The sequence below is a fragment of the Musca autumnalis genome, unplaced genomic scaffold, assembly GCF_047663935.1.
Source record: "Musca autumnalis isolate F117 unplaced genomic scaffold, ASM4766393v1 scaffold_4, whole genome shotgun sequence".
Lineage (NCBI taxonomy): Eukaryota > Metazoa > Arthropoda > Insecta > Diptera > Muscidae > Musca > Musca autumnalis.
Window position 1 is genome coordinate 665,125 of NW_027411977.1, and position 27,822 is coordinate 692,946.

The 27,822-nt window shown below is 33.1% G+C and overlaps 2 protein-coding genes across 5 annotated transcripts; one reads left to right on the forward strand and one right to left on the reverse strand.

The window, feature by feature from the left end:
• The first annotated feature begins 1,394 nt into the window (after positions 1-1,394).
• CycJ (Cyclin J) lies at positions 1,395-23,742 on the forward strand. Its single transcript, XM_073982710.1, has 5 exons — positions 1,395-1,553; positions 1,609-1,711; positions 1,765-1,954; positions 22,225-22,695; positions 22,971-23,742. The coding sequence occupies exons 1-5, from the start codon at positions 1,483-1,485 to the stop codon at positions 23,405-23,407; spliced, it is 1,272 nt and encodes a 423-aa protein (XP_073838811.1). The 5' UTR covers positions 1,395-1,482; the 3' UTR covers positions 23,408-23,742.
• A 196-nt stretch (positions 23,743-23,938) lies between these two features.
• Positions 23,939-26,791, reverse strand: LOC141402080 (solute carrier family 35 member C2). 4 transcript variants are annotated; one of them, XM_073982707.1, is made up of 7 exons: positions 26,757-26,781; positions 26,069-26,678; positions 25,711-26,009; positions 25,385-25,637; positions 25,147-25,322; positions 24,672-25,084; positions 23,939-24,587 (listed from the first exon to the last, which is right to left on the reverse strand). In XM_073982707.1, the coding sequence occupies exons 2-7, from the start codon at positions 26,379-26,381 to the stop codon at positions 24,566-24,568; spliced, it is 1,476 nt and encodes a 491-aa protein (XP_073838808.1). In that variant the 5' UTR covers positions 26,382-26,678; positions 26,757-26,781; the 3' UTR covers positions 23,939-24,565. The 4 variants fall into 4 exon arrangements, with proteins under 4 accessions (XP_073838808.1, XP_073838809.1, XP_073838807.1 ...); XM_073982708.1 differs by lacking the exon at positions 26,757-26,781 and having other exon boundaries at positions 26,069-26,432; positions 26,494-26,750; XM_073982706.1 differs by having other exon boundaries at positions 26,069-26,791.
• Positions 26,792-27,822: the final 1,031 nt, after the last annotated feature.

Here is a 27,822-nt window from a genome sequence, read left to right on the forward strand (position 1 = left end):
TTATATTGAATTTTCATAGTTCTCAATTTTCAAGACGGCTTTGAAAAGGGCTTTGACAGAAGTCGGTCACCTTCATGAAAAAAATTGTAATCAGCTGTAAGCTCTTCTTATTATACCATGCTTGCAAGTACTCGGCTCTCTTTTACTTTATAAGTTTGTTATCGAACAGCATTTTGTAAAAGTTTGTACAAATTTGTATAAACTTTTGGGTTATCGTACTGCTTAAGATGCAGTGCTTTGGATTGAATTTATATGCGTTCTTCGGATTGCATTTTTAATCAGTCTAAAGATGCAATTACTGAGAGAATTTTGGAGAGTTTTGTTTACAAGTTTTTGCAAGGAAAATTTTTCTTGTAAGAACTTGCAAGTTTGATCAGCTGATTTAAATTCGAATGTTTTGTGGCGGACTTCTTGGCAAAAACATAAACAAACGTTTGGTTATTAAAATAAATAGAAATAAAAAGCGAAAAATTATTAAATAAATTATGGAAAACGATAATGTAAATAAAATAACTTATTTTGTAGTTTGTGGTGACTACTTTTTTATTTTATTATTTCTTTATTTAATCTTTTCCGCCAACTTCTTTAAATCACCTGACTGCTTCCAAGTTTATGCAAATTGCTGTTCGATAACAATCTGCAAATTTTTAGCTTCGAGAGAGTAAAATTGGTGGAGAGACGTTACTGAACTTGCTGAGTACTTGCAAGTACTTTTCCTTGCGAAGTTATTGTACAGACCTATTGCGAAATATCCCAAAATAAATAAAATGCATTTATTATTTGTGTAAAACAGTGTTCACCAGCGAGCCCGTACGGAGAGCAACTGAGCATACATTACCGTGTGTTTTGGATTGAAAGTTACGATAATTTGCTCTCAGTAGCAGATCGCTGGTGAACACTGGTGTAAATTAAGAACACAAAGAACTTTATTATATAAGCTCTGTTCCAGAACTAAAAAGTTTTTACAATTTTTTACCACTTTTACACATTTTGTGTTCCCGACTTTTACAAATTTTACGGCTTTTACCACTTCATAAAGTACGGGAACAGGCCAATAAACACAAATTAAAAAAGTTTCCATTAAATTCAATCACATTTGAGCTTACTTCTTCCGTTCTCGATTTATTCCAAGCGCATCTGATTTTCTTTCATCATCCTAAAGTTTTTTATGTTGCCTTCCCATCACTAGCTCAGCTTTTGACTTATAAAATTTATCGAACGGAGTGCATTTTTCATAACTCTGTTGGACTACATCGAAAGATGTTGTGAAATCATAACTCCAATTGCACAACTTCCAAAATTTTTTGCTGGGTTATTAATGTGCCATGGTGCGGAGGCTTTTAAAAAATAAATGACGGCGGCGTGCCGCCGACTGAAAATCAACTCGCTTCAATCTCTTTTACAAGTGATTTGCCGAAGAACCGTTAGTTTTAGAAACTTGCTTTAGAAGAAATGTTTATCAATTAGAATAATGTAAATAAAATGTTTGGGGAGACGAATAAGACTGGATACGGCAACTGGACGTACGATCCCTTCGATGTCAACAGTGATATGTATTTCTCTGTGTATTAAATTGAAATTTTTTGATATTAATGACAACTTTTTCAGCTTCCCCACATCTACACCACCAAATCGTACTGAATTTAGTTCTCCTGTTATTCCACACATTCGGTCTCAGTCCACAACATTTCAGTCCAATGTCGCTGAGGAGGTATGTTTCTTCCACCGATATATATTTGTTTTACTATGTTGGTACCTTTCTAGGATCGACTATACAAATCGCACTGGATATGCGATTATTCTGATGATATTTTCCAGACTCTGAGAGAATCCGAGCTCAGACGACATACCATATACTTTCGTTCACAACAGATCGAGTACAGGCCAATGTTACTACAACTTATAATGGATGCGGTCGAGAAAAATAAGCTTTCCAGAACAACGCTTCACCTAGGTAATTTTAATTTTACACAACAAATTTGGTATAAAATCTTACGGAATGTAAAAAACTGATACATAATAACAAATAAGAGGGAATCAGTCGACTAGGAATGATTACTCTCGTTGAAAAGTTCAAACAGATCTTCGAACTGGGTCCGAATGAGAGTCCAATAGAGACATTCTTGGATGGATTTAAAAGCATAGATTGTATCCGCCGATGTTGTCAGTGTCACATTCGATCTTATTGTGAAGAAATACAACATAACCGCTCTACTATTGATATTCCGAGGTGTTTCAATTATCTGTCAATTTAAACCCTTTTTACGCTGTTATTTCGGTGTCAGCGGAATAACTTATATGTTTTCTGTGGTGAAAATGAAAGAAAGCCTTGCCTCATCGACTGAAAGAAAATTCGGCTTTAATGTCTCAAAAATTCGCGAAAATGAAGTCTCTGTTCTATACTGATGATCATAGACTTTAAATCCCTGCAAGACTAAAAACGAAGATTCATTCGTTTTGGGATTTAAAATCTAACATTAACAAAAATTAAGTGTTCTATTCTACTGACGTAGAGTGTATATGGGATTCGATAGTAAACATATTGAAACTAAGGAAATCAAAAAATTAGGTCAAAATAAAAAAAATACGAACATTTTCCCCATTTTTTGGGTAATACGTAATTTTTGCAAATTTCTGGAGAAAGAAGTAGCTATTTCTCGGAAACTATGACAGATATTGTGTTCACTTTTTTTATCTCTTGGGTTACTAGGCGTCTACACCAGACAGTTTGTCTGCAAATACAACTCTGTAGTGCGATTCTCTAACTCATTTCTTGAGTTACCGACTGGAGAAAGAAGTAGCTATTTCTCGGAAACTATTGTTTTTTTGTAAGGTAGGTAGGATTATGGCCTAGCGTTTAAACAACATGAGCTATTTTATTTTTCCTCAGGTACTAAATTTTATGAAATTTTAAATTTGGTGGGCTAGAACTTGTTTACCCATCCCATTCCGTCCGTTGAACACTTTTTTAAATTTATTGAAATTACATGGGTAAAAATGTGTGTTTCCATACCGTTTCCCATATGAATTACAGCATTTTACACACATTTACATATATGAGTTTTTGTACGAGTTGTATAAGTTTTATGAAAACCCAAGGAGTATTTTTTTATTTTTGAAAAAAAAAAATTATTTTTTTAAAAATTTTTTGAATTTTTTTTTCGATCTTTTTTTTGGTAATTTTATAATTTATTTATTGGTGTTTGGCCATGTTTGATATATGTATGTATATGCTCTGTTCCAGAACCTGCAAGTACCCAGTTGTTCGGGTAACTAGGGAATAACTAGCAATTTTGCTGGCTACTGGTAAACACCCCTAGTTACCGCCCAATCTACTCGCAATGTTATAGACTGGTGAATTTAACATGGGGATGTCACAGGAAGGCATCTATTGCCCCCTCACTGCATTACCAGTAACCAGGCAATTCGATAGTATTGGAAAGTCAATTGTCCCTTCATTGCATTACCAGTAACCAGGTAATTGGATAGTCTTGGGAAACTCAATTGTCCCTTCATTGCATTACCAGTAACCAGTTAAATCGATAGTTAGAAATGATAGCCAAAATCACTAGTATGTTTTGATCAGCTAAATGGGTAAATGCTTAACGTGTATCAGTTTAAAAAATATAATTATAACAGTTAATCTGTATATATGCTAACCACGCTTTATTTAATTACATGATGTGTATATACATACATATATCACAAAGGACAATTTAATGTTAATCTTTTGATTCTTGTTATTGAAACTTGTGTGTGAATCCATGAACTAGAACTGTATATTTGGTACTGGGAATGTTCATCGCAAGTGTCCTTCAGATAAATCAGAAGTACCTGAAATAAAATGTACAAAATGTAATGAGATAATAAAAAAATCTATTGTCCCAAAAATATCGATACTTACAAAATATTCTTTTGTTCTTCACGTTTGTTGTATCTTCATTAAACAAAAAATGTTTGCACATCAACGCATCAAAATACGTCTTTTATAAATTCAGAAAAAAATTAAATTAAATTGACATTTTTTCTATTTTGTTTTCAAAAAGAGAAATAAGAGATTACAAGAGAGAAACATTGTTGATTACACTATCCATCGGTAGTCTATAAAATAGTCAATATATTACACTCCGCATTACCAGTAACTAGTGAATTGGCATGGTAGGCAAGGAAGCCAATTTCCAGTGACAAAAGCAGGCCATAGGCTATTTTGTGTGCCATTTTTGGGTGTAAAGTAACTAGGATCAATGAGTAACTAGTTACATAACTATGTTAAAGTAGGCAATTGCTATTTCTTGAACAACTGGGTAGCTACTATTTTTTACTACGATAGCATTTTTTCCTTTATGTTATCGGAGAAGATAGTAAAAAATAGTAGATTCTTGCAGTTCTGGAACAGACCAATAGGAATATATAAAAACTACAAAACACTCATATTTTGTTAAAAATAGTAAAAAAACTCAAAAGTTTAACTTTGATTTTTTAACTTGAATTTCTCTGCAACTACTATACCGAATTTGACCGCTTATAATTCATCTGAAAGCTGATTGTGTTATCTGTCTAACAAAAAAAGAGTTATGAAAATATCTATCCGTTCAAAAGTTACAGAATTTTGACCAGGAAAAAACGATTCTGAACCACTGCGCGGCGTTGGGCACTGTCTATAGGATAAAATTGTAAAATCGCCGCAGAAGGCCGCCCACCAAGGAAAAGTTTAACTTCTTTAAAGGAATTTTTATTGCGTCGCCGGTGTTGGCTCTGTCTATAGATGAAAGTTTTAAAATACCGGCCAACCGCCGGCCTCTTGTATTTTTAGAAGTCCATACTTCCGAGTTATAGGTGAAAGTCTCTAAATCTCACCTACGAAAACATATGATTTTTAGAATCAGGTATTCACGAGCTTTACAATACTGTCTTTGTTGGCTTTCAAAGATGACTTAGGGCTAAATGAACCAAATAATTACAGCACACTCGAAATCAATGTATTTTTGCGTTCTTCAAAACAATGGTATCAGTTAGAAAGGATGTAATTAGCCTATATTGAAACGACCGTGGTGTTAAATTGAAACGTTTTAGGTCGCGGGGGAGTACATTATACAAACGAGACACTTGCAATAAAAGATCTGTCCATATGTACGCCCAACCGCGGTATTATTACTAATAATAATTTATAATAATATAAATATAATATAATAATTTATAATAATTTATTAGACTTGTGATCATAGTTGTGTGAAAATTTGAAAGTATCGTATAATAACAATGACATTGCAATCTTTACACATTGTAAAACACCAAAAGACATCTAAGATCAACAAGCTTCTTGAAAGGGCAGCCTAAAAATTTTCAGTGAAAGGAGAAATATGAGCAAAGAGATTCTCGGAAAAAACATTACATTACAGACATTTTATCGTTTTCAATTTTGGGCAGTACAAGCGCATGAACTAATTTATGAATTATGTGTCGAGGAAGATATATATCACAGTTATAAAGTCTTCTCTGCGCAATATTGGTACGAGAAACAACTCCATCAACGTGCGACGCAAAATATAGTTTGCTATCGATAAGAACTCTTAGAATCGTAGAATCTCCAGATCATCCACGAATTGTATTGGAACACCTTCATACATCTAGTTCAAAACTTGAGGGTCTCGAAAAGCATACATTCCGGTTCATCTGAATAGAACCAACCAATATTTGCCTACAAATAATGTTATATCTGACGATAGGAGAGGAATTGTAAATAATATTTTTGTGGACATGTGACACTGTTGCTCGCACTACAGGATAGAACCACCTTAAGAATTTACACAAATCCTTTGTCAGATGTGGTAAACTTTCATATATAACTGTTAATAATTATAAATAAAGGCCGTGAGTGTTGATTGCCAACAAATATTGTGCAAAAATGTGTATTAGTTGTCTTTCATTTATTGGCCTGTTGGCTTTGTTATACATGTTAAATTGAATAAATAAATAAAAAATTAGGGTCTTGGAATTGGAAGAAAATAGATTCTAAGAGCCCCAAAAAATAGTCTTATGGAAAAATCGGTCGAAACAATTCATTTTAAGACTACGTTTAAATTACAAAAAGTCACATTTGATAGGTTTAAAATTCCGAAACATAAAGCGAGTAAAAAGTACCGTTATTACGCACATGTGTGAAAAAATGTGTTTATAATGGAATTAGATGACAAAAAAGTTATTTATTGTTCGAAAACCAAGAATTCAATCAAAAATTCACTGAGAAGACTATAAAACATGGTAGTTATTAAGTAATGTTAATGGGCTCTGCGAGCACAAAATGTTTTGAAATATTTTCCGTTTGGTACTGGTGTTTCCTTTTTCTGCAAGTCTATATATACTCTGATATGGACACAATTCCTACGATCACATGTTTTTCGACACCCAGACTTCTTCTGACTTTTGCTAATAAATGATACAACTGCACTCTAAACATTGAATTTTATTAAATTGGAAACTTAAATGTGAAGAAATTTTCATTACTTTTGAACCCTGGACCCATGCCCATGCTTCTACCGTAGAACCTGCCACTCCCCCGAAGAAGTACGTATGACTGATCAGTTTTAAAATTTTATTCACTTTTGAACTTCCCAAACCGAAAACAAATGTTTTGAATCATACAAAAAATGATATTTTACAATATATTGAAGATTTTTGCATGGGATTTGGTTCAGTTGCATATGTTTTGACCATTAAGTTTTAAGCGTGTTATGTATTTTCATATTGTTTCAAAATTTTTGTTGTATACCGTGCCAAAACTTTTTATTTTCTTATTTTTGAAGCAATGAATAATTGTAAAAAATACTTAATTTTACTTTCAAAAAAATATGTTAAATTAAATTTTCTAAACCGTGCAATTTTTTTGCAAATGTATTGGCCACCACTGTATATAAACATACATATATAGGTATATACTTTTCTTAAATAAAAGACTTTTTATTTTAAAATAAATAAAAAAGTCGAGGAAATCACAAAAATTGTTATACATATTATTTATATATAATTGTTCCACAAAAATCCCATACGGGAGGACAAGGGAAACTTCTCTCATATAAATGAGTGCACCCCGATTCATATTAGTTCAATCATATGGGACCTACTGTTTATCGCCGAGTCCGAACGACGTGTCTTAAGACACTACTTGTAGAGAAGTTTTACATGGCTGAAATACTCAGGAAATGTCGCCAACATTACGGAGGGGTATTTATTTCATTTTATGTCATATAAGCCGATTAAAGTTCAATTGCATTTTAAACTACTATATGGTAATTACAATTCATATATCTTAAAGTTTAAAACTAAAATATACAATATATATACAGTCTGTTTAAAAAAGTAATAAACTACTCCCATGCATAAATATGACAATGTGTATGTGACAGATTGAGAACTATTCCAATAACATTTTTTTAGATAATACTCTCTGGGGATATGTATATGACAGGTTGAGAACTACTCCAAAAAATTTATAAAATTTACATTTATTTTTTTTATATTTATATATAGCCACCGTTGAAAATTTGATGTTGCCTGACCGGGGAATCGAACCCACGACATTCTGCGTTATATCTATTACATTATAAATGTCATTGTGATGTTTATAAATTTCTTATTATCTCGGCAAATGAGTCTCTGTTTCGGCATTCGCTTAGTAAATTTCCAACGTCATAAATTAGATGACAGTCCACTCCTCGTATGTTTATTATCAGCTCTATTCTGAACATTCCCATGGGAACTGTTTCCCATGGGAGCGAAATTTCCCATTCCCACGTTTTCCATATTCTAAACGACGTGGGAAGAGCAAACCATGGGAGCTGACATTTCGAAATTAGTTACACCAAATTATTATAGCATACTTTTGGGAGCTGTAATTTTGTTTTGTAATACAAAATGCCTATTTGCATTGAATTCGCGGTTCTTGAATTAGATTAGCAAAAGCCAACAACTCACTTAATTCAACAACCGTGCATTGATTTATGGATTTTTTAAGTGAATGGAGTCAACGATGTGTGGTGTTGTTCTAATAAGCACATTTTCTTCAAAATGTGCGAATTGGTGTAAGCATTTTTTTAATTAGTAGGCAAACATAATTTTTGTGTATAAAGTAATAGGAACTTTTTAAGTTTGTAACGAATTTAAAAATTGTATGTTGATTCGAGTATATCGCTAGTTTTACTTATTCCTAATGATCGCTAGAATTGGTATTTTGCATATTTTTAAAAAAATTCAAAAAGATAAATTCGGATATTTTTCTCGATTATTACATATTTTTGCGTGTTATTACATATCGTCACCATAAATTTCCGAAGACGTATCTCAAAAAAAAAAAAAAAAAATAAATAAATAAAAAAATAAAATAAAATACGTTTTTGATTGAATCTAAAACTAAAACACATGCCCTTGCAAAATTTCAAGCTTCTACGTTCAAAAATAACGATCCTATTCAAGAAAAGGCATTTCGGAAAATGGGATAGCATTGCAATAATTTGGCATATATGTATGTACGTCTGTGTGATCGTTGTCGAGGAGACTAACACGTTTTCAATAGAACGTTAGTCGTCTGATTTAAAAAAAAAACCCGAAGGTTATATTACGAAAACGAATAAAAGTTGTAAAGATTGTATATATTATGGTTATTTTCCAATATATTTTAATAATTATTGGCAAAAATTCTTTTGAAATTGATTTGTTTTTACTTGCTGTGCTGCGTTAATAGAATCAACCATGACTCTTTTTCTCGTATTTCAATACATATGGTCTGTTCCAGAACTGCAAAAATCTACTAATTTTTACTACTTGTTTTTGTTTTGTTCGATAACATAAAGGAAAATTTTTTGTCGGTGTAAAAACATGTTAGATTCTTGCAGGTTTTTGTATCATATAAGAATATGCAAAATCCGAAGTCTACTAATGACATATTTTACAGTACATTTTGTATGCTTTTATTAAGCAAACACATGGCGATTATAAATATTTGCAATAATTTTGTCGTGTAGATGTCTTAAAATATGAAATTTCATAAAAATATGAAATTTCTTGAAATTTTTTTTCAAACTCCCACACTGTTTGCTGGGGAGATTTTTCCCACAAAATTCTCCCACAATTCAAGATAGAGAATGTATACTTTTTTTTCCCATGGGAACAAATTCCCAATTCGAACTTCATTCAGAATGAGGGGAGATGGGAAATGGGAAAAAAACTCCCACAAAATTTTATCCAGAATACGAAAATGTGGGAATGGGAAAAAATTCCCAACTCCCATGCGTTCAGAATAGGGCTGTATGTTTATGTTATGTTATTTTTGAAATTTAGGGTATATATTTCGGGAAGTATATATTTCCGCAACAAAAGTTATACATCATTGGAATCGATAGGAAAAGCACTATGGCCCATTATTATATCCTTCCTGCAGTTAAATTTTGGCCGGAATCGGGCAGATAACCAGTTTTTTGTTCTTACAAGTTTCCTTTAATAATAACCCAGCAAAAAGTTTGCATCCGCGGATGCAGTTGAATCACTACAATTGTGAATTCCCCAGCAAAAAATTTTGGAAGTTATACAATTGGAGTTATGATTTCACAACATCTGTGGATGTAGTCCAACAGAGTTATGAAAAATGCGCTCCGTTCGATACATTTTATAAGCAGTTGCTGTAGAGATCCCTACAGAAAAAAAAACAGTTGGTGATCCCTACACATTTCTTCAAAAGATAAACAAGTGTGTATACATTTCGAAGAATTTGTTATAAAATAAAGAAATAACAACTTAAGTTGCGAACATTTTTGCGGTAATTCACGAGACGGACATTTTTAATGGAGTGGAGTTGGAGTCCATGTGGAAAGCTGAACTAGCGATAGGAGGCAACATAAAAAAACTTTAGGATGATGAAAGAAAATCAGATGCACTTGGATTAAATCGATAACGGAGGAATTAAACTTAAATGTGATTGAATTTAATGGAAACTTTTTTTAATTTGTTTTTATATTGTTACGGAATTAGGTTTAACTAATCTCCGTGTAGACGTTGTTTTATTCCCCGATACAATTTGTACCAAATAAAACAGGGTTCGTTTTAGATTACGTTTCTACAATGCTTTATTTACTTTATTACACTTATTTGGAACCGACTTTAATTACTAAGCACACAGCTTGTCTCTAGTCTCTAGTTAGCTGTTCAGTTCAACGCTTAAAACACAACTAACTCGTCGCTGCTGATTACACCTGTATTTACATCAAAATCACCTCGTTCAAGAATCCTCTAGAACAGGTATCGGCACTAATACAAACGCACTGTTTGCGGTCTCACGCATATGTCTCTCTCTCGCTCTCTCCACAAACAGCGTGTGCGTCAATGCATTATTATTATTATTATTATTTATTCATTTCAAAGCCAAGCCAAATGGCCATATATGGCTAGTATACTACAATAAATACAATGTACATTTCTTAAATGCTAACAATAATTAAAAAAAAAATTAAAATTAAAAATAAATTGATTTGAATGACATCTACTCTGGTTTTAAAATTTATAATTAGAAATATAATTTAATTAATTCATTTACAAAGATAATTTATGCAAAAAAATTCAGCTACTCTCAAATAGAATGAATGAAAAAAATATCAGTTCATAAGGATAACTTAATTTATGTTAACATCAAACGTTAATAAAATCAGAGATTGTGTTAAATGTTGTTGTGTTAAATTTAATGATTCATAAACAACATAAAAATATAATTTAAAATCAACATATAAATACAAAGTTGAAAATACATATTTCACAAAGAAGAAACACAAAATTTGCCTGATGAAGTTTACTCAAGTGAGTTCAGGTGTCGGAGGAGATTTTTTCGATATGAGTATTGAGATGAATTAAAGATTCTTAAGCCAAGCGGGAGAGAGTTATAAACCCTAGTTACTCTTACATGGAATGAACGCTCCAAAATTGGAGATAACGTTGGAAAAATAAGTTGCGGATTTCGTATGTGCTTCGAAAACTTAAAAAAGTTTAACAAAAAAAGAGGACATTGCAATCGAATTATCTTGTAGAATTGTATCATACAACGTAGATCTATAAAGTGACGAAAAGTACATCCTAGAAATCTTGTTACATAAGTAGCGACATGTTCTCGCACATGCAAGAAATATATGTACCTTATTACCCTATTAAAAGCCAGTCTTATCCTTTTCGTTAAAGCAGCAATGGTTCCAGTGTATATTTCCACGCAGTACAATAATACTGGCATTATAAGGGCATGAACTATATTTTCTCTTATTTTCACTGAGATATTTAATTCCAGATTATATAATTTCTTGAGAATGAAATTTATTTTAGTAATAAGCGAGTTTATATGGTCCTCAAAAGTCAGATGTCTGTCCAAAGTTATACCTAGACATCTAATACTGTTTACAAATTCAATATCAATGCGATCAAATTTGACAGAAATGCCAACATCATTACGGACTCCAAAATACATAGCTTTTGTTTTAGATATATTAATTGTTAGTTGATTAGACTGTAACCAGTTAGATAACAAGGACATTGATGAATTAATAACACTTTGTAAAACATCATAATTTCCCAAATCGGATTTAAAGAGAAGCTGCACATCGTCAGCGAAGACAAAAGGAATGCAGTTAGATGTGGATATTGACGAAAAAAGATCATTTGTAAACATTATAAATAAAAGCGGACCGAGTACTGACCCTTGGGGCACTCCACTCGAAACTGGTAAAAGGTCTGAAGAACGTCCATTACAGGAAACATATTGATACCTATTTTTAAGGTATGAAGCCATCAGGTTACAAGCTGAATTCGTAAATTGAAAATAGTTATGTAGTTTATTCACAAGAATTGTGTGTTCAATCCTGTCAAACGCCTTTTCCATATCAAGGGAAAGGAGTATACAACATCCATGTTGGCTAAGAATACTTCTTATATTGTCAGTTAGACCAATCAGGAGTGAAGTTGTACTTCGGTTTCGCCTGAATCCTAACTGACAATCATGAATTGCAGATGAAAAAGTGAGGTGTTCAATAATCTGAGACTTCATAAGATACTCAACCATTTTTGACAGGATAGGCATCATAGAAATAGGTCTATATGAATCCGAAGAATCGTTTTTGCGAATGGGCATGATTTTTCCAACCTTCCATAAAGTGGGATACACAGAGGTCATCAAAATTGTGTTAACTAGATGTAGGATATGAAGTTCCACATAAGGCCAGATTAACTTAATGAATTTTAAAGTCAGACCATCTGAACCAACAGCTTTTGACTTAATAAGAGAAAATGCATTCCGTATATCTATGATATCCACAGAATGAAACGAAAAAGTTCCAACGATATCCGAAATAATAGAGGGACTTGCAACGTTTCTATTTTGGAATGAATGAAAAGACTCATTCAACTCATTAACATCAACGTCAATAATATCTTTTTCCCTACCAACACCATATTCTTTCAGTATACCCCATAATTCCTTCGTTGTTTTACCTTCAAAAAGCCTACCATGAACTTGGGCTTTAATACCTCTTATAATCCGTTTTGCCTTATTTCTGTATCTACAGAAGTATTTCCAATTTTCAGAGCTAGGATATAAGTTGTAGTTATTCCAAGCAAGGTCTCTGAGTGATAAGCAACGCTTAATCTCTGGATCATTAAACCAGGAATCCTTCCGTTCATACGTTATTTTACGTCTGCGTGTTGGAAAAGAAGAGTTAACACTGGAAAAATTGGAATATAGAATGTCCAACTGTAAATCAACATTGTTTGTTAAATACATATTCGAAAAATCACATGTCATTAAGGCTTCTTCAACGTCACTTGGACCTAATGCGTTGTAGTCTATGTATTCAAAAAATAATGGGTTATTAGTCTTCGAAATATGCAATGACACAAAAATGAAAGAGTGGTGTGAAATTCCTGGGCATTGAAATTGACTGGAATGCTGAAGACTGTCACTAGAAGATAGCAAAAAATAGTCAATAAGAGATGTGGAGTTATGTACAATATCATAGTGAGTGGGGATTGAGTTATGGGCTATAGATAAATTCAAACTTCTGCATATATTTCTCAATTGAACTGATTTTTGTAGGTCAAACAAATTTGTATTAAAATCCCCCATCAATACAACGTTGTCATACCTCACTATCAAATCAGACAGCTGCTCCTCAATAACTCCAATACGTCCATGGGGAAGATACACTGTACCAACCAGAATCTTATTACTACCAATAGTCAACTCTGCGAAAATACATTCCATTACACCATATAATGAACCTCTAAAGACAATTTTGTGTTTAATCTTTTCTGAAACATATATGGAAACACCACCACCTCTGCGTTCTGGCCGGTCGTTTCTATGACAAACATATCCGGGTATGTTCACAACGTTGTAAGATATGTAGGGTTTCAGCCAAGTCTCACTCACCCCTACGCAATCTAAATAGTTCCCTTCCAAAATATCCCTGATTTCATTAATCTTAAATGCATTTTTGTTGACCTTAAAACTTTGGCAATTAAAATGACCTATGTTCAAGTTATCCCTATGATTCCTTAATGCAGTTTTTAGAAAATTATTATCTCTGGCAATATCCATAATAATTTTTATGTGCGGAAATATTAAATAAAATATGAATAAAAAACAGCTAAAAATTATAAGATAGTAAGTAGTGCACATATACATATATCAAGTCGACAAGACGGGTGTTGATGTGTTGCTCTCATCTAAAATTTGCGCACACTGATCAATATCCAATTCCTTACACGAACCATCAAGCATAAGAACTTCCACCTTAGGTTTATCTGCATTAAATAATTTATAATATTGTATCTTTCCTGTAGATTTTAGTTTTTTGCAAAGATATATTAGTTTTGAGGAAGTCGCATTCAGGTGGTCATTCAGAAATACTCTGTTCCCAGAATCATCACCAGTAATATCGCGCAAATACAGCGGGGCTCTTTTATGATAATTTGCCATTAAGGTGTCACGAATGAATACTGAGTTGAATTTTATTAATACAGATTTTCCATTTAAAAAGTAACAGCAGTGCTGTATATCCAGAGGACACAACTCCAAACCACACATAGAAGCAATCTTTAAAACCGGTTGTCTGAGATCTTTAATTCCATCAGGTAATCCATTTACCACAACATTTGCTCTATTCAATCTTCTTTGCATAATGTCCTGCTGGATATGCAACTCCCGTATTTCATTATAACGACAGGCATCTAAACGTTTGGCCATATCATAGCAGTTTTTAAGCTCTTGCTCCAATTTCATTACTTTAGAATTCATTTCCACTCGAAGAACATCAATTAGGCTTAACATTTTTTCCTCAAAAGCTTTAATCTGCACATGCAGTTCCTTCTTGAAATTCTCTTGTTGGTTCTCCAATGATATGCTAAGATCAGAGAAGCATTTGCGGAGTTCACCTGTCATGTTTATATTTTTATTGGCATCCGGCACAGTAAGCAAGGAGGTACTGCTTTGGTCGTGTGGTATAGTAGTGCTATTACTGCTATTACTAGAATTGCCTTCTTTTATTTTTATGCATTTTTCACATTTGAACAAAAAATTTTTGTTTTTATACAAAAATGCATGTTGCTCTCTTGATATTTTTAGACAATTAATATGGTAAAAGTCATCACAAACTGAGCAGCCTATACTATACCCAGTCACAGAAATATTGCATTTAGGGCACTTGTACACCTTTTTCTTGGGAGCCATAATCATATGTTGGGGAGATGTAAACAATAGCAGATAAACAAGAAAATAGCAGTAACAAAGAAAGAGTAGCAGACGGAACGGAATACTCAATGATTAATTGGATTATCGGGCAAACTCCAGAGTTTGTCTACAATTCAACGACAATTGATGTTCAGTGCGAAACAAGACAGCAAACATTAAACATCAATTTATTAAAAAAAAATTCTCCTTTTTTCGTTCTTTTTCTTCCTCTTCTTCTTGAAAAAACAACCACTTGTATGATGTAAGGTTTTGGATGTTATTAAGATGTATTTCATATAAAAGCCACGCAAACTCCAACAGTGTAATATTCAATTAATTTGATTTTATAACATTATGCATAAATCATCTACTATTTACTGCCTTTTTATCAATATTTAAATAATAATTTCCGCGACGACCGAAATTTACATGTTCGCCATTACAGGGTTGAAACCAGCGACAGCAGAACCTTCTTCAGTGACTTCTGAACGAAGACTGAGTGGTGCTTGTTCTGTTGCGATTCTCATCAAGGGCACGTGTGCCCCTTTTTGCCGGATGCTGCTCTAGAACACGTCTGGCAACACCTCGAATTTGTGCAACGAACACACAGAAGCACATTCGCACTAAGTCCGTGTTTAGACACACGGGAAAGTAAATTCAGTTTTTAGGCAATAGGGGGTAGGAAAGAGTATTGAGGAGCTCTTTCCTCCTCGCTCTCTCCCAAAAACTCAATTTACTTTCCCGAGAAATTTGTGTGTCTAAACACAGACAAAGGCCGTCATCAGACCATCTGCTTTTTCACATGTATGACATCAGCTGTTCTGTATATTATGGGTACTTTACACGATATGTTTTTTGCATATGAGTTGTCACTTCTCCCATACAAAATGTATATGCAAAGTGACAACTCATATGTAAAAAACATATCGTGTAAAGTACCCATTAGTATACCCAAAGTGACAACATACATGTGAAAAAGCAGAAGGTCGCCTAAGCGAACAACCAGACTCACATACATGGGCGAAGATCAATACAAGTGGACAAGCACACTAATGACGTAATTACAACAACAAACAAATGCAAGAAATAAAGAAGTAGCAAACTAAACGATAATTACATGATTATGGCAAAACAAACACATTAATGAAAGGTAAAGTAAGAACCAGAATGATGAAGAGAATTCTACATGTTTGCAAGTTGTGCATGTGGAGTTATGATTTCACAACATCCTTCGATGCAGTCCACACGGAGTTATGAAAAATGCACTCCGTTGGATACAATTTATAAGCAGTTGCTTTAGAGATCCACAAAAAAAAAAAAAAAACAGTTGGTTGAGAGTGTATACATTTCTAAGAGTTTGTTATAAAATAAAGAAAAACTTAAGTTGCGAACATTTTTGCGGTAATTCACGAGACGGACATTTTTAATGGAGTGGAGTCCATGTCGTAAGCTGAACTAGTGATGTGAAGGCAACATAAAAAACCTTTAGGATGATGAAGCAAAATCATATGCACTTAGATTAATTGGAGAACGGAGAAAGAAAACTCAAATGTGATTGATTAAATTCAAAAAAAAACTTTTTTTAATTTGTGTTTATATAATAAAGTTGTTTGTGTTCTTGTTTTACACAAATAATAAATGCATTTTATTTATTCTGGACTATTTCGCAATGGCTTGCATATTTATTGCATCTTTAGATGACTAAAAATGCAATCCGAAGAGTGCCTTTAAATTCAATCCAAAACACTACATCAAAAGCTGTGATTTGGATCGAAAATGTAGTGCATCCTAGCTGTGTGCTGTGGAAGCAAAATGGAGTGCATCCTAGCTGCGCGCTCCCTTGTAAAATTCATAAGTGAATTCATAGAAAAATATGTACTCCAACGGCACTTGTACTGCACATTTGTAGTGATTCAACTGCATCCGCGGATGCAAACTTTTTGCTGGGTAGGAAAAGATGTACTGCAACGGCAAATGTCCCGTACACTTGTAGTGATTCAACTGCATCCGCGGATGCAAACTTTTTGCTGGGTCATTTATGAATTTTTTAGTCAGTCTAAAGATGCAATAAAAATGCAAGCCATTGCGAAATATCCCAGAATAAATAAAATGCATTTATTATTTGTGTAAAACAATAATACAAAGAACTTTATTATACAAACACAAATTAAAAAAGTTTCCATTAAATTCAATCACATTTGAGTTTTCTTTCTCCGTTCTCCAATTAATGCAAACGCATCTAATTTTGCTTCATCATCATAAAGGTTTTTTATGTTGACTTCCCATCACTAGTTCAGCTTTCGACATGGACTCCACTCCATTAAATATTTCCGTCTCATGAATTACCGCAAAAAATGTTCGCAACTTAAGTTTTTATTCTTGGAAATGTATACATTCCCCTCTTATTTTTAGAATAAATGATTTCGCCAGCGGCTGGTAGGGATCAACCAACTGTTTTTTTTTTTTGTAGGGATCTCTAAAGCAACTGCTAAAAATTGTATCCAACGGAGTGCATTTTTCATAACTCCGAGTGGACTGCATCGAAGGATGTTGTGAAATCATAACTCCACATGCACAACTTCTAAATTTTTTTGCTGGGAAGTGTCAGATAAATTAAAAGGAACATTGTGTTCCTTTTAAAATTTAATGTGCGCCCGAGAGTGTTTCACCAAAAACAAGAAAAATTTGAGAGTAAATTCAAATCAACCAATCAGATTTGAGTAAATTTGATGTATACAGACTTTTTTGTTTGATATTGCCATATTTCTACAAAATGTAATATTTATTTTAAATGGAAGATGTAAAAACAAATCCCTGGTAATGCGAAATATATTCCTTACTTTTCTTAATGTAAGGTATAACAAATGGACTTCAAAGACAAGATGTAAAAATTGTCATATCTGCAGTGCGATTATCTAACACATTTTTGAAGTTACCGACAAAAATCGGTAAAATTAAAATGCTTAAAATTTCGGTAATTAACGATTTTATTCGATAAGTTAGCGACCAATAATAAGTAGTCGTAAAGCTCTACCGATAGCAAAAGTATTTTCAAATTTTATTTGAACTTTTCATTCATAAGTTTGCCTTTTAAAGTTAACAATTTTTGTCGGTAACTCAAAAAATGGTAATTGGTAATTTTTTCATATATCCTCGTATTGTCGCTAAAGGGAATTAATTAATTTTAGCTTCAATATAAGTCCGTGTTTAGAAGTTCATACTGGAATGGCAAATTTTCTTCTCAAATTCTTTTAAAATTTCCTTGCAGTTTAGAGACGCAAATAATGTTTTGTTTCCAATTTCTTCTTCTTCACATTAATTTCCTCGTTTGATCATTCAAAGGTAATACATGCTATAAAGCTTATAGAAATTAAAGTTCATTAAAAATTAAATAAGTACATATGCATATGTTTACTATTAATTTTTACAGATAATTATACCCTACACCACTATGTGGAAAGGGTAAGTTTGTTTTGGTAAAAATTATGTAACGCCGCGAAATATTCGTCGGAGACCCCCAATGTGGTATATCAATCTTCATATCTGGGCGAGATAACGCGATTTTGAGATGTGTGTCCGTCCGTCCATTATAAATTGTAATCAAACTCCAGGCCGCAATTATGGACCGATCGTCACGAAATTTTGTATGGAGGTCGGTTTCACATCAGAATAGATCGCTATTTTAATTGGTGATGATCGAAATAATGAAATATTTAGCGGGTGAAATGGACCAAACACATAATTTTTATCCGATTTTGTAGCTGCTCTGTTGGTCGCAATAATAGTCCGATCGCCTCGAAATTTTAAATAAGGTAAGAGTATATGACAAAGTAGAAGCTTTCAATTTGAGATGGCGATCAGGTAATATTTAGAGGGTTAAATGGACCACAACTTTTGTGTGAAAATTGTGAAAATTTTTAATATACAGCTTATATCTTTTTTCTGGAAGAGACATGACCTTCTTTTATAAGTCATCGGCTACCTTTAAATGTGAATATTCATATGTAAAGTGACAAAACTTCTTGAAAACCCAAATTGGCAATACTTCTAGAAAACCCAAATTGGCTATACTTCTTTAAAACTAAAATTGGCTATACTTCTTGAAACCCCAAATTGGCAATACTTCTTGAAAACCCAAATTGGCAATACTACTTGAAACCCCAAATTGGCAATACTTCTTGAAAACTCAAATTGGCTATACTTCTTGAAAACCCAAATTGGCTATACTTCTTTAAAACCCAAAAATCAAACTGTAGATGCAATATTTTTTTGTTTATAATAAATACTAAAGTATAGAGACGAGCAGCGTACGTAAAAAATACTTTAAATAAAATTTCCAATCGTTTCGTATTTTTCATAGGAACAACGAGGGTTGGCCGAGCTCGCTGTTTAGTTTCGTTTTGTTTACATTCGTGAGTGCGAACAAAACGAAAAGCGAAAAGTACTCAACTCCACAACAACAGATAGAAAACTAAATAGTACTAAACACATGTGAATGAATCAAAAACGTTTGGTGGTTGATAAAATTCACTGTGGTTGTTGATGTTGTTTTATTGTGTTCCCAGCAAACCAATCGTACCGATATCGTAACGAAATCGGAACAAAATTCGGACGTTACGTCCGATATCTGATCCGAAATCGTAACGATATCTTAACGAAAGTTGTATGAAGTGGTTGACATAATTTCGAAACGAAATGTCGGAGCGAAATCGGATCGATTTCGATCAGAATTCGCAACGAAATCGGAAGAAATCCTTGGGAAATTCGGAATTCGAATTTTTTTCTCCGAATTTTCGTACAGATTTCTGAACTATTTCGGAATAATGTCGTATGAAAATCTGAGGTACCTTCCGAACTTTCGTAAAGATTTCTGAACGATTTTGGAATAATTTCGTATGATTATCGAAGGAAAATTTTTTCTCTAATGCCTCTTTTTTATTGATAAATTTTCTTTGTTATGTTTTTTATTGGAATTTTATAATTTCCAAGATATCTAATGATTTTCACTGTTGTTATCATTTTGTAGTTATAGTGGAACAATGCAAGTTGAGTCTATCAGCACTAGCTTGAATTATTATATGTTGCATTTATATTTAAAATATTTAAAAAATGTATATGCGAATTTTATAACCAACAGTTTTGTTTTTCGACAGTTAGATATATACAAAAGGTGGTTGTTGTGCGAAGGGAAATTTGTTTCCGACATATCGATCCGAATTCGTAAAGAAATCGGAAGAAAAACATTAGCATATTCGAAGGGAAATTTACTTCCGACATTTTCTCCGAAATCGGAACGAAATCTGAACGAAATCCCCTACCAAAAATCGTATAGAAATCGATACGAAATCTGAACGATTTTGCTTCCGAAATTGTTTTGATATGTCGGACATCCGACATTTGGTTTGCTGGGTTGTTATGCTATCAAATGTATGTGTGTCTGAATGTGCCATTGATCATTTCACACAACACACGATTTATTTTTCATTCGTTCACATTAGTTTGTAGGTATATTAAGTTAATTTATCCGTTTGTAAGTCATCGAAATAAGAAATAAAGACCCCGTAAAATATATAGTATGTATGTATATTCGTGTTTAATGGGAAATTCTTAGTCAATCTAATTAAGTGCATAGGTCCGTCTGTCGCATTCCCTCTAGCATATCCATATGTAAATGAACTGAGACAAGCTATTGTATCCGTGTGTATGTGCGGTTGTGTGCGTAAGCAAATGACGCAAAAAACTGATGTAAATACACTTCATTTGTTTCTAGGATTTCGTAAAACGAAATCATTTAATGTGCATATGTAAATTGGACTTTAGGGATTTGTTAGAAATATAGTTAGAGTATTTTCCCTCAATAGTACTAATACTAATATAATACACAAAATTTATTTCATAAAAATCGGCACATTTTTAAATGAAATCGAAAAATATATTAAAATGAATTTATTCTCTAATTAGCTGTATATGGATCTATATCCAAATCTGAACCGATTTCAGTATAGACATCCGTATAAACGACTATTTTTTGAGAAACTATGTCAACCAATTAAACGATAAAGGAATATCAAATTTAATGGGTCGAGTCCTTATTGCGACGCGAGTCGTGTCGCGTTGCCAGTTGCAATTTTTCCATTACGTATGGCAAAAGTCGCCCGACGACGTCAAATTCTGTCGCCATAAAGTTCATTTTCCGGCGACAACAAATTAGCTGTCGCCTTTCCTTTTTTCAAACGAATAAAAACGAAAAAATGAAACGTAGATGACATTTTCATTTATTTTAAGTGAATTTATTTAATATTGTATACGTTTTTGGTTTTTCAGTTCTTATATTGGTAAAAATTACTACAAAACAGCAATTTGAAATGCTGCTTGAAAAAATGGAAGCCCACCGAAACGTAGCTCGTGGAGTCAGACTTTTTGGCGAAACTAAAGCCACTTTTGATGAGGTGTGGAAGGATGTTGTGGAGCAATTAAATAGTTGTGTACAGCAGATGAATGGAACAGAGTATGGACTCATTTTAAATCCAAACAAAAGAAAAAATAATAACAGTGAAATTGTTATTCAGATATATGTAAATGGCGAACATCTTGGTCCCATTATATGTATGTACGTGTGTTCCGTCAATGCATCCGACAACGCACGGGAATTGTTTTTTCTTTTGACGCCTTTCCTCTTCTGTTAATTTGGAAACAATCCAAATTGTACACAGTTTTTCCTCTATTAACTCCAGAACTTCGCTTAATACCGTTGACAATGTGGGTTGAGGCATCCCGAGGTTAAAGTCATTGCCATGAGATTTTTGAAAGCTTCCTTCTGCAAAAAACCTTAAAGCAGCACACACTTTAAGTAGTGGCTGTATTGTTGTTGATCTATGGGTTTTTTGAAGTGATTTTTAATGCCTCCAATATATAAATAACAGCGTCTTTTTGAAGCCGAAAATAGGCTTTAAACCTGAAAAATAACAATTATTTTGATGAATGTTGGAAACCAAACAAACTCACAATACTTACGGTAATTCTAAAGGATTAGAATTATCTCTTAAGTATCGTCTGATAGATGCTACGTTAACTATATCTTCTTCACTATCATCAAAAAATAGTTCACCGATAACTTCTTATCGACGATTATTTTCTACCGCTTTACGTAGTGCATTTTTTAAATTTTGTCACAGAGACGATAGACGACGCGACATGACTCGCCTCGCATTACGGAATCGACCCATTAGGTGTTCTAATTTACTGGCGTGGAGTGTGCATGCTCTTGCAAAATTTCAAGCTTCCTACGTTAAAAAATAACGATCCTATTCAAGAAAGGGCTTTTGGAAAATGGAATAATAAGAATAATATTCCATAAAACAGTTTTTCATTATATAACGTTTTTTGCTTCTCCTGTAAAATTATTATTTTGTTAGTTACGACTTTTGGCATTTATGGTTATGTTCTAACAATAGTATTTGTTATTTTTCTTGTAGCTATCTATTTGCTGGATTGTTTTATGGATAAATATACCATACGACCTGATAAGCTAAATCTCACGGCCATTACATGCCTTATGCTCGCAGCTAAAATAGAAGAGGCCGATATGGATATGCCAAAATTTGCTGATCTCAATAAACTGGTTGTCAAAAGCTACAACTTGCAAGAATTTAGAAACGTTGAACGTAAAGTGCTGAGCACATTCAATTTTAATGTAATACGACCAACCGCGGCCACATTTGCCGAGTTTTTTGCCAGCAATTTTATTACCTTACAGGATTTCCATACATTCGTTAATCATTGGAATAACGAAGTAGCCACAAATCGAAATGCCTACGAATTACAAGCCTCCGAACTTGTATTGCCACATACCGTGACATGCACCTCTTGTCCATACAGGACGTACAATGAGATGCTTAGCACGTTGAGCAAACAATTTTTCCTCTTAGTAGATGTTACATTAAACTGTAAGTACCGGAAACTCATGTACAGGGCAATCATGAATAAAAATTCCGTGCGGAATTTGTTCTCTTTCCCCAATTTCACAATTTTTAATTTCCATATGTATGTCCAATATTAAGTGATTCTAGTAGTTTTCAATGTTTCAAAATACCAATTTTTAAAAATTTTTCCGCTCGGAAATTCCAAGGGACATATTTATGATTGCCTGATAAACATGTTGCAAAACTTATTTTGTTGCTATTTACATATGTAACTTATTTGTGTGTCTTTCAATATACAGATTATAAATTCGTTAATGCTCGTCCTTCGATCATTGCATCGGCCTGCATAGCTGCCGTGCGACAAATGTTCGGCATTTTCCCTATATGGACACCTTACCTAGTGAATTTAACCGAATGTACAGGCGATGTCATATCTCCATTCGTTGAAGCCATATTAGCTATCTATCGTTTGCAACAAAATAATGATAAGAATCAGAATATGCAAACGCCAAATACCCCCATCACTGCTGGCTGTACAATTAATTCAGATCTTTTATGTGATAGTCCGGATTCTGGCATTGTATCGAGTAATGATACAAAGTCTATGAAATCCGATACTGAAGACGATATTGATAATTGTGACAATGGACATGGTGTTGATACAGAGGACGATGAAGATGAACCGTACCATTGCCTGGAATATCCCTTGCTGCCAAAAAGAAAGAGATTTTTCTAATTCCATAGGGATGGCTAAATTATGTTTTTATTTCAAAAAAAAAGATGGCCGGCCTTAACTATTTTTTAACAGGATATTGGGTCCCTGTAACAGTAATAAACTAAATTACAAAGTATTTGAACTGTTGCTTTCATTCATTGACCTTTCTATTTAACGGGTTGAGATTATCCGGATTGGAAGTTGTGTTTATAAGTTTTTTTTTTTTTTATAAAAATGAACTAATTTTTTATGTTTAACTAATATTTACGGTCTAGTAAATGTTCTCCTTAAATCTGAATTGCAATAAATTGATTTTCTAAATTATTTTTCAAAAAAAAAACATTTTTTCTTAAAAATTTACACTTCATAGATGCCTTGATAAGAACTATAACGGATTGATTTTCACAATCTGTAGTGGAATTCTGTAACTCATTTTTAGAGTTACCGACAAAAATCGGTAAAATTAAAATGTTCATAATTTCGGTAACTGATGTTATGTGTTGTTGTATTGAATGTTGACATTGCTAAAAACTAAAAAAAAAAAAACAATTATTTTATATATTATAGACAATAAACTTTTATTAGCATCTTAATTTTATGAATAGCATTAAACTTTTTACAAAAACAATTTACACGTTAAAAACAAAGTCCTATATACTATGTGGACAAATGCAAGGAAGTAATACATTGGAATGATAAAATATGTTTTGTTAGGAAATGTACCCCATTATACTTTGGACGCGTAAAGAGAAGAGCAGAAACATAGTTTGTTTCAGAAGAGGAGAAAAAAAATAAAATATTCAAATTAAGGGCCATTACTAAATCTTTAATTTTGTTATTAGTTGATATTAAAAAGACAAATAAACATACCCATGTTGGCTATGATATGGTTTTGAAACCCCCAACCAATAACAATAGCTAAATTTTAATAATGGCAGTAAGTGCAGTTTCTGCTTAAGGAACTCGTTTTTAATATATGCAACACATTAATACTCTGCACACATTAGTGGAAAAACATTTTTACAATAAAATATAAATTGTTGGACGTTAATCTTGGGTAGATAGAAACAGTTGCAATAAATCCACAAAAGATATTGCAGTTTTTTTCATATAAAAAATTCAACAGGGCGATTTAGAGATAGTGCGAAAGTCTCCATATGCAAACATTCGGAATTCGTCTTATTGTGCCGCTGGAAACGAGCTAATATAACATACGTTTTAAAAGATTTTGTAAAAATGTAAATCCATATTTTTCTAATTTTATCAACAACAATTGTATATTCACCGATGCATATCTCGTCGTTTCAAAATATCGAATATGACATCTGAAGAATTATCTTTATTTGGAGATCCATGGTCGTCGTCATCCGAATCGGTTTCCTCCAACAATGGAACAGTTAGTGAGGAATGTTTTTTACCACCCTCATTAAAATCTGAATTGATTATTCCGCTAGGTTGGGCTGTGTTGCTGTGACTTGCCGGGAATGCAGAATTGACTGTACCCTCGCTACAGTGGAGATCAAAAGAATCTTCATCGTCATCACCAGAAGACAAATTTAATTCGTTTTTAGTAAGCATTGAGTACTTGTGCAAAATATGGCATGATATTCCTGCAATACAGACAACAAGACCCAAGCAATTTACTAAACTCAATTGATCTCCATTATAAGCGACGGCTAATGCTAGCTGGAATATATCCTGAAAGTGAAAAGTTTCGCATGTCACTGTCTTCAGTGTTGATTAAAAAATTAAAGAACTACCTTAAAAATGCCGGCTATCGATAGTGTCAAACTGGATGTTTTAACTAATACCAAGAATTCTGCAACTTCCATACAGAATGCCATTACGGCGCCAAATGTTATCTTCAGAATAACCATGCTTATATCTGCCGTAGGAAACTCACTTAATTTATCCAGAACTCCAAATAAAAGCTTGCCTGAAATATATGAAATTTAAATTATGTTTTTACGCTTTTCCGCGGCATTTGTATCCATCCACCTTCAAATATTATAACAAATGGGAAAAGAGCCAAAATCATCCATGGTTGCATGTGGTAAATCATATCTATTGGATTGTGCAGACCAAGCTTAGATTTTTGCATTAGAAATTGTGCCAAACTCCATCGTATACCGCCACTAAGTGAGGCCACTAGAATGAATATGAATCCCAAGGTATCGAATTGCGTCGATTTGTAAGTAAACATGAACAGACCCAGTGCTATCAGGGAAACGATAAAGACCAGTGACCAACTCTATAAGACAAAAAGATAATCAGACAAGAACTTAGTTTTAATTCGCATGTAACCCCTACACGGACATATTCACCTTCTTTTCCAATCCCAATAGTATAGCAAATATTAAAATGAACACTATTGTTGAGGACTTAGTCATTGTGTATAGCGAGATCGGTACCAATTCTAAGCCCCAGTTAGAAAATCCAATATCAATGCCACTCGCTAAACCAGTGGGACCCATTTTTCTCACTGATGTACGAAAATCCAATTGAATCCGTGACTTTCCAACCACACACTTGTAAATGGCACGTATCGAACAGGCTATGAGTAATTTAATCACCAAGTGATAAGTCACTATACTTAGAGGAAACTTTAGTTTTTTAATTAAAGCTGAAATCACAATCGACAATAATCAGTAAAGTACACATCGATCAATTAATTCAGCGTACCTTTCTGATAAAATGTCAGACATATGGACAAAAATAAATAAAGTAATATAGTTGCTAAGGAACAAATAGCCATCTGCATCAAGCGGGAATCGTTAAGACGATCTTTTAGGGTTACTCTTGTTGCCGGGTTAGCCTTAGAGCTGCCGCGCGATGTTAAGTATCCATTATCTTGAGGGTGAGCTACATCTTCATCACTTTCTGGTCCAAATCTTACCCTGCTGTTCTCGTTACCCAAAACAATTTCCTCTTGGTCATCATCTGACCTTGTTGAGGCTTCTAAACTCGTCAGGCGAGCATACTTATGCGACTTCATGTCCACTTCCAATTAAGATATCAGAGAAACCACCATATGTTTCATACGCGTCTGTAGGAACAAGAGGAGGACAAACTCAATACCCTCACTAACACAAAGTTCCTTTACATACAAACATATGTTGACAAAGTTCTGTCTATTGATGTTATTTGTTTTCCTGGACTTCAATGGTGATTTCTTAGTTCGTGTATTACTCATAAATTTTATTGTTGCTTTAGTTTTTTATATAGGGTATGTATTTTTGGTGTTTAAGTACTTTACATTCTTATTTGTTGCTTGCATTAAATACGCAGTCATCTATTTGGAATGGAAAAAATTCTAATATTTTATATTTTGTTTTTTTGGTAAGTAATAAAAACAACTGTTGACGTGAACCTCTTATTGTTTCCGTTTGTCATTCATTTTTAGCTGGATTCCACTCATTATCTTCATTATCATATGCTATGCTAGTTCAACGGTTTCCTGGACGGTTTTTACACGAGCGAACAATGTTCGTTCAAAAACGTGTGTTCCGTTTTCATTCTCATTCGTAATTACACTTTTAGGGTTGTACAGTTGAACAAGCGTATTTGTCTGACGATGGACGTACGTATGCATGTATGTTTTTACATAAAGGTACCAAAAATGATTATCTACCAATTGTACTTCAAAATAAAAAAAAACAATTCTTTGGAAAAAAATAAAATTAAAAAATGGGTTAAAATTATCAATAACCATTCATGAAAAATTCTTGTGAGTAAAATTATACTACCTGTCGTAAATTAAAGAATGGGATTTTATAGTACGTTTATATATAACCGGATTTAACAAACCCACTGGGTTTTAAATGTCAATTCCATTACATACACGTCAAACAAATCCTGATAATGAAGGTTAACCTCCCAAAAAGCTCTAATATAAACAGCATATTATTTATGAAATAGGCAAATACAAATCTTAACCCCATATGTTAATTACAGGTGCATAAAACAACTACAAGAAACAATTGTGGTCTGTTCCAGAACTGCAAGAATCTACTAATTTTTATTGATTTTAAACCTATGCTTCTACGTAGGTTTAAATGCTGCTACAACAACACATTTTTACTATTTTTTCCGATATCATAAAGGAAAAATTGTTATCGTAGTAGAAAGTTGTATATTCTTGCAGGTTCTGGAACAGAAATAAATGTTTAAGAGTGAAAAGCTCCGATATTTTATCATAAATGTCACGTTTTGCATTAATTTAAAGCTCTGTAGTGCGATTCTCTAACACATTTTTGAGTAACCGACAAAATTCGGTAAAATTATGAATGAACAGTTCAAATAAAAGTTGACAATACTCTTATTATCATTCCGACCCATGAATATTATCTGACCATCACCAAAATTTATAGGCTTCTTCCTCTATGGGAGCCCTATTAACCCTCAAAATTTCGTGACAAAAATAGAAAATGGATGCA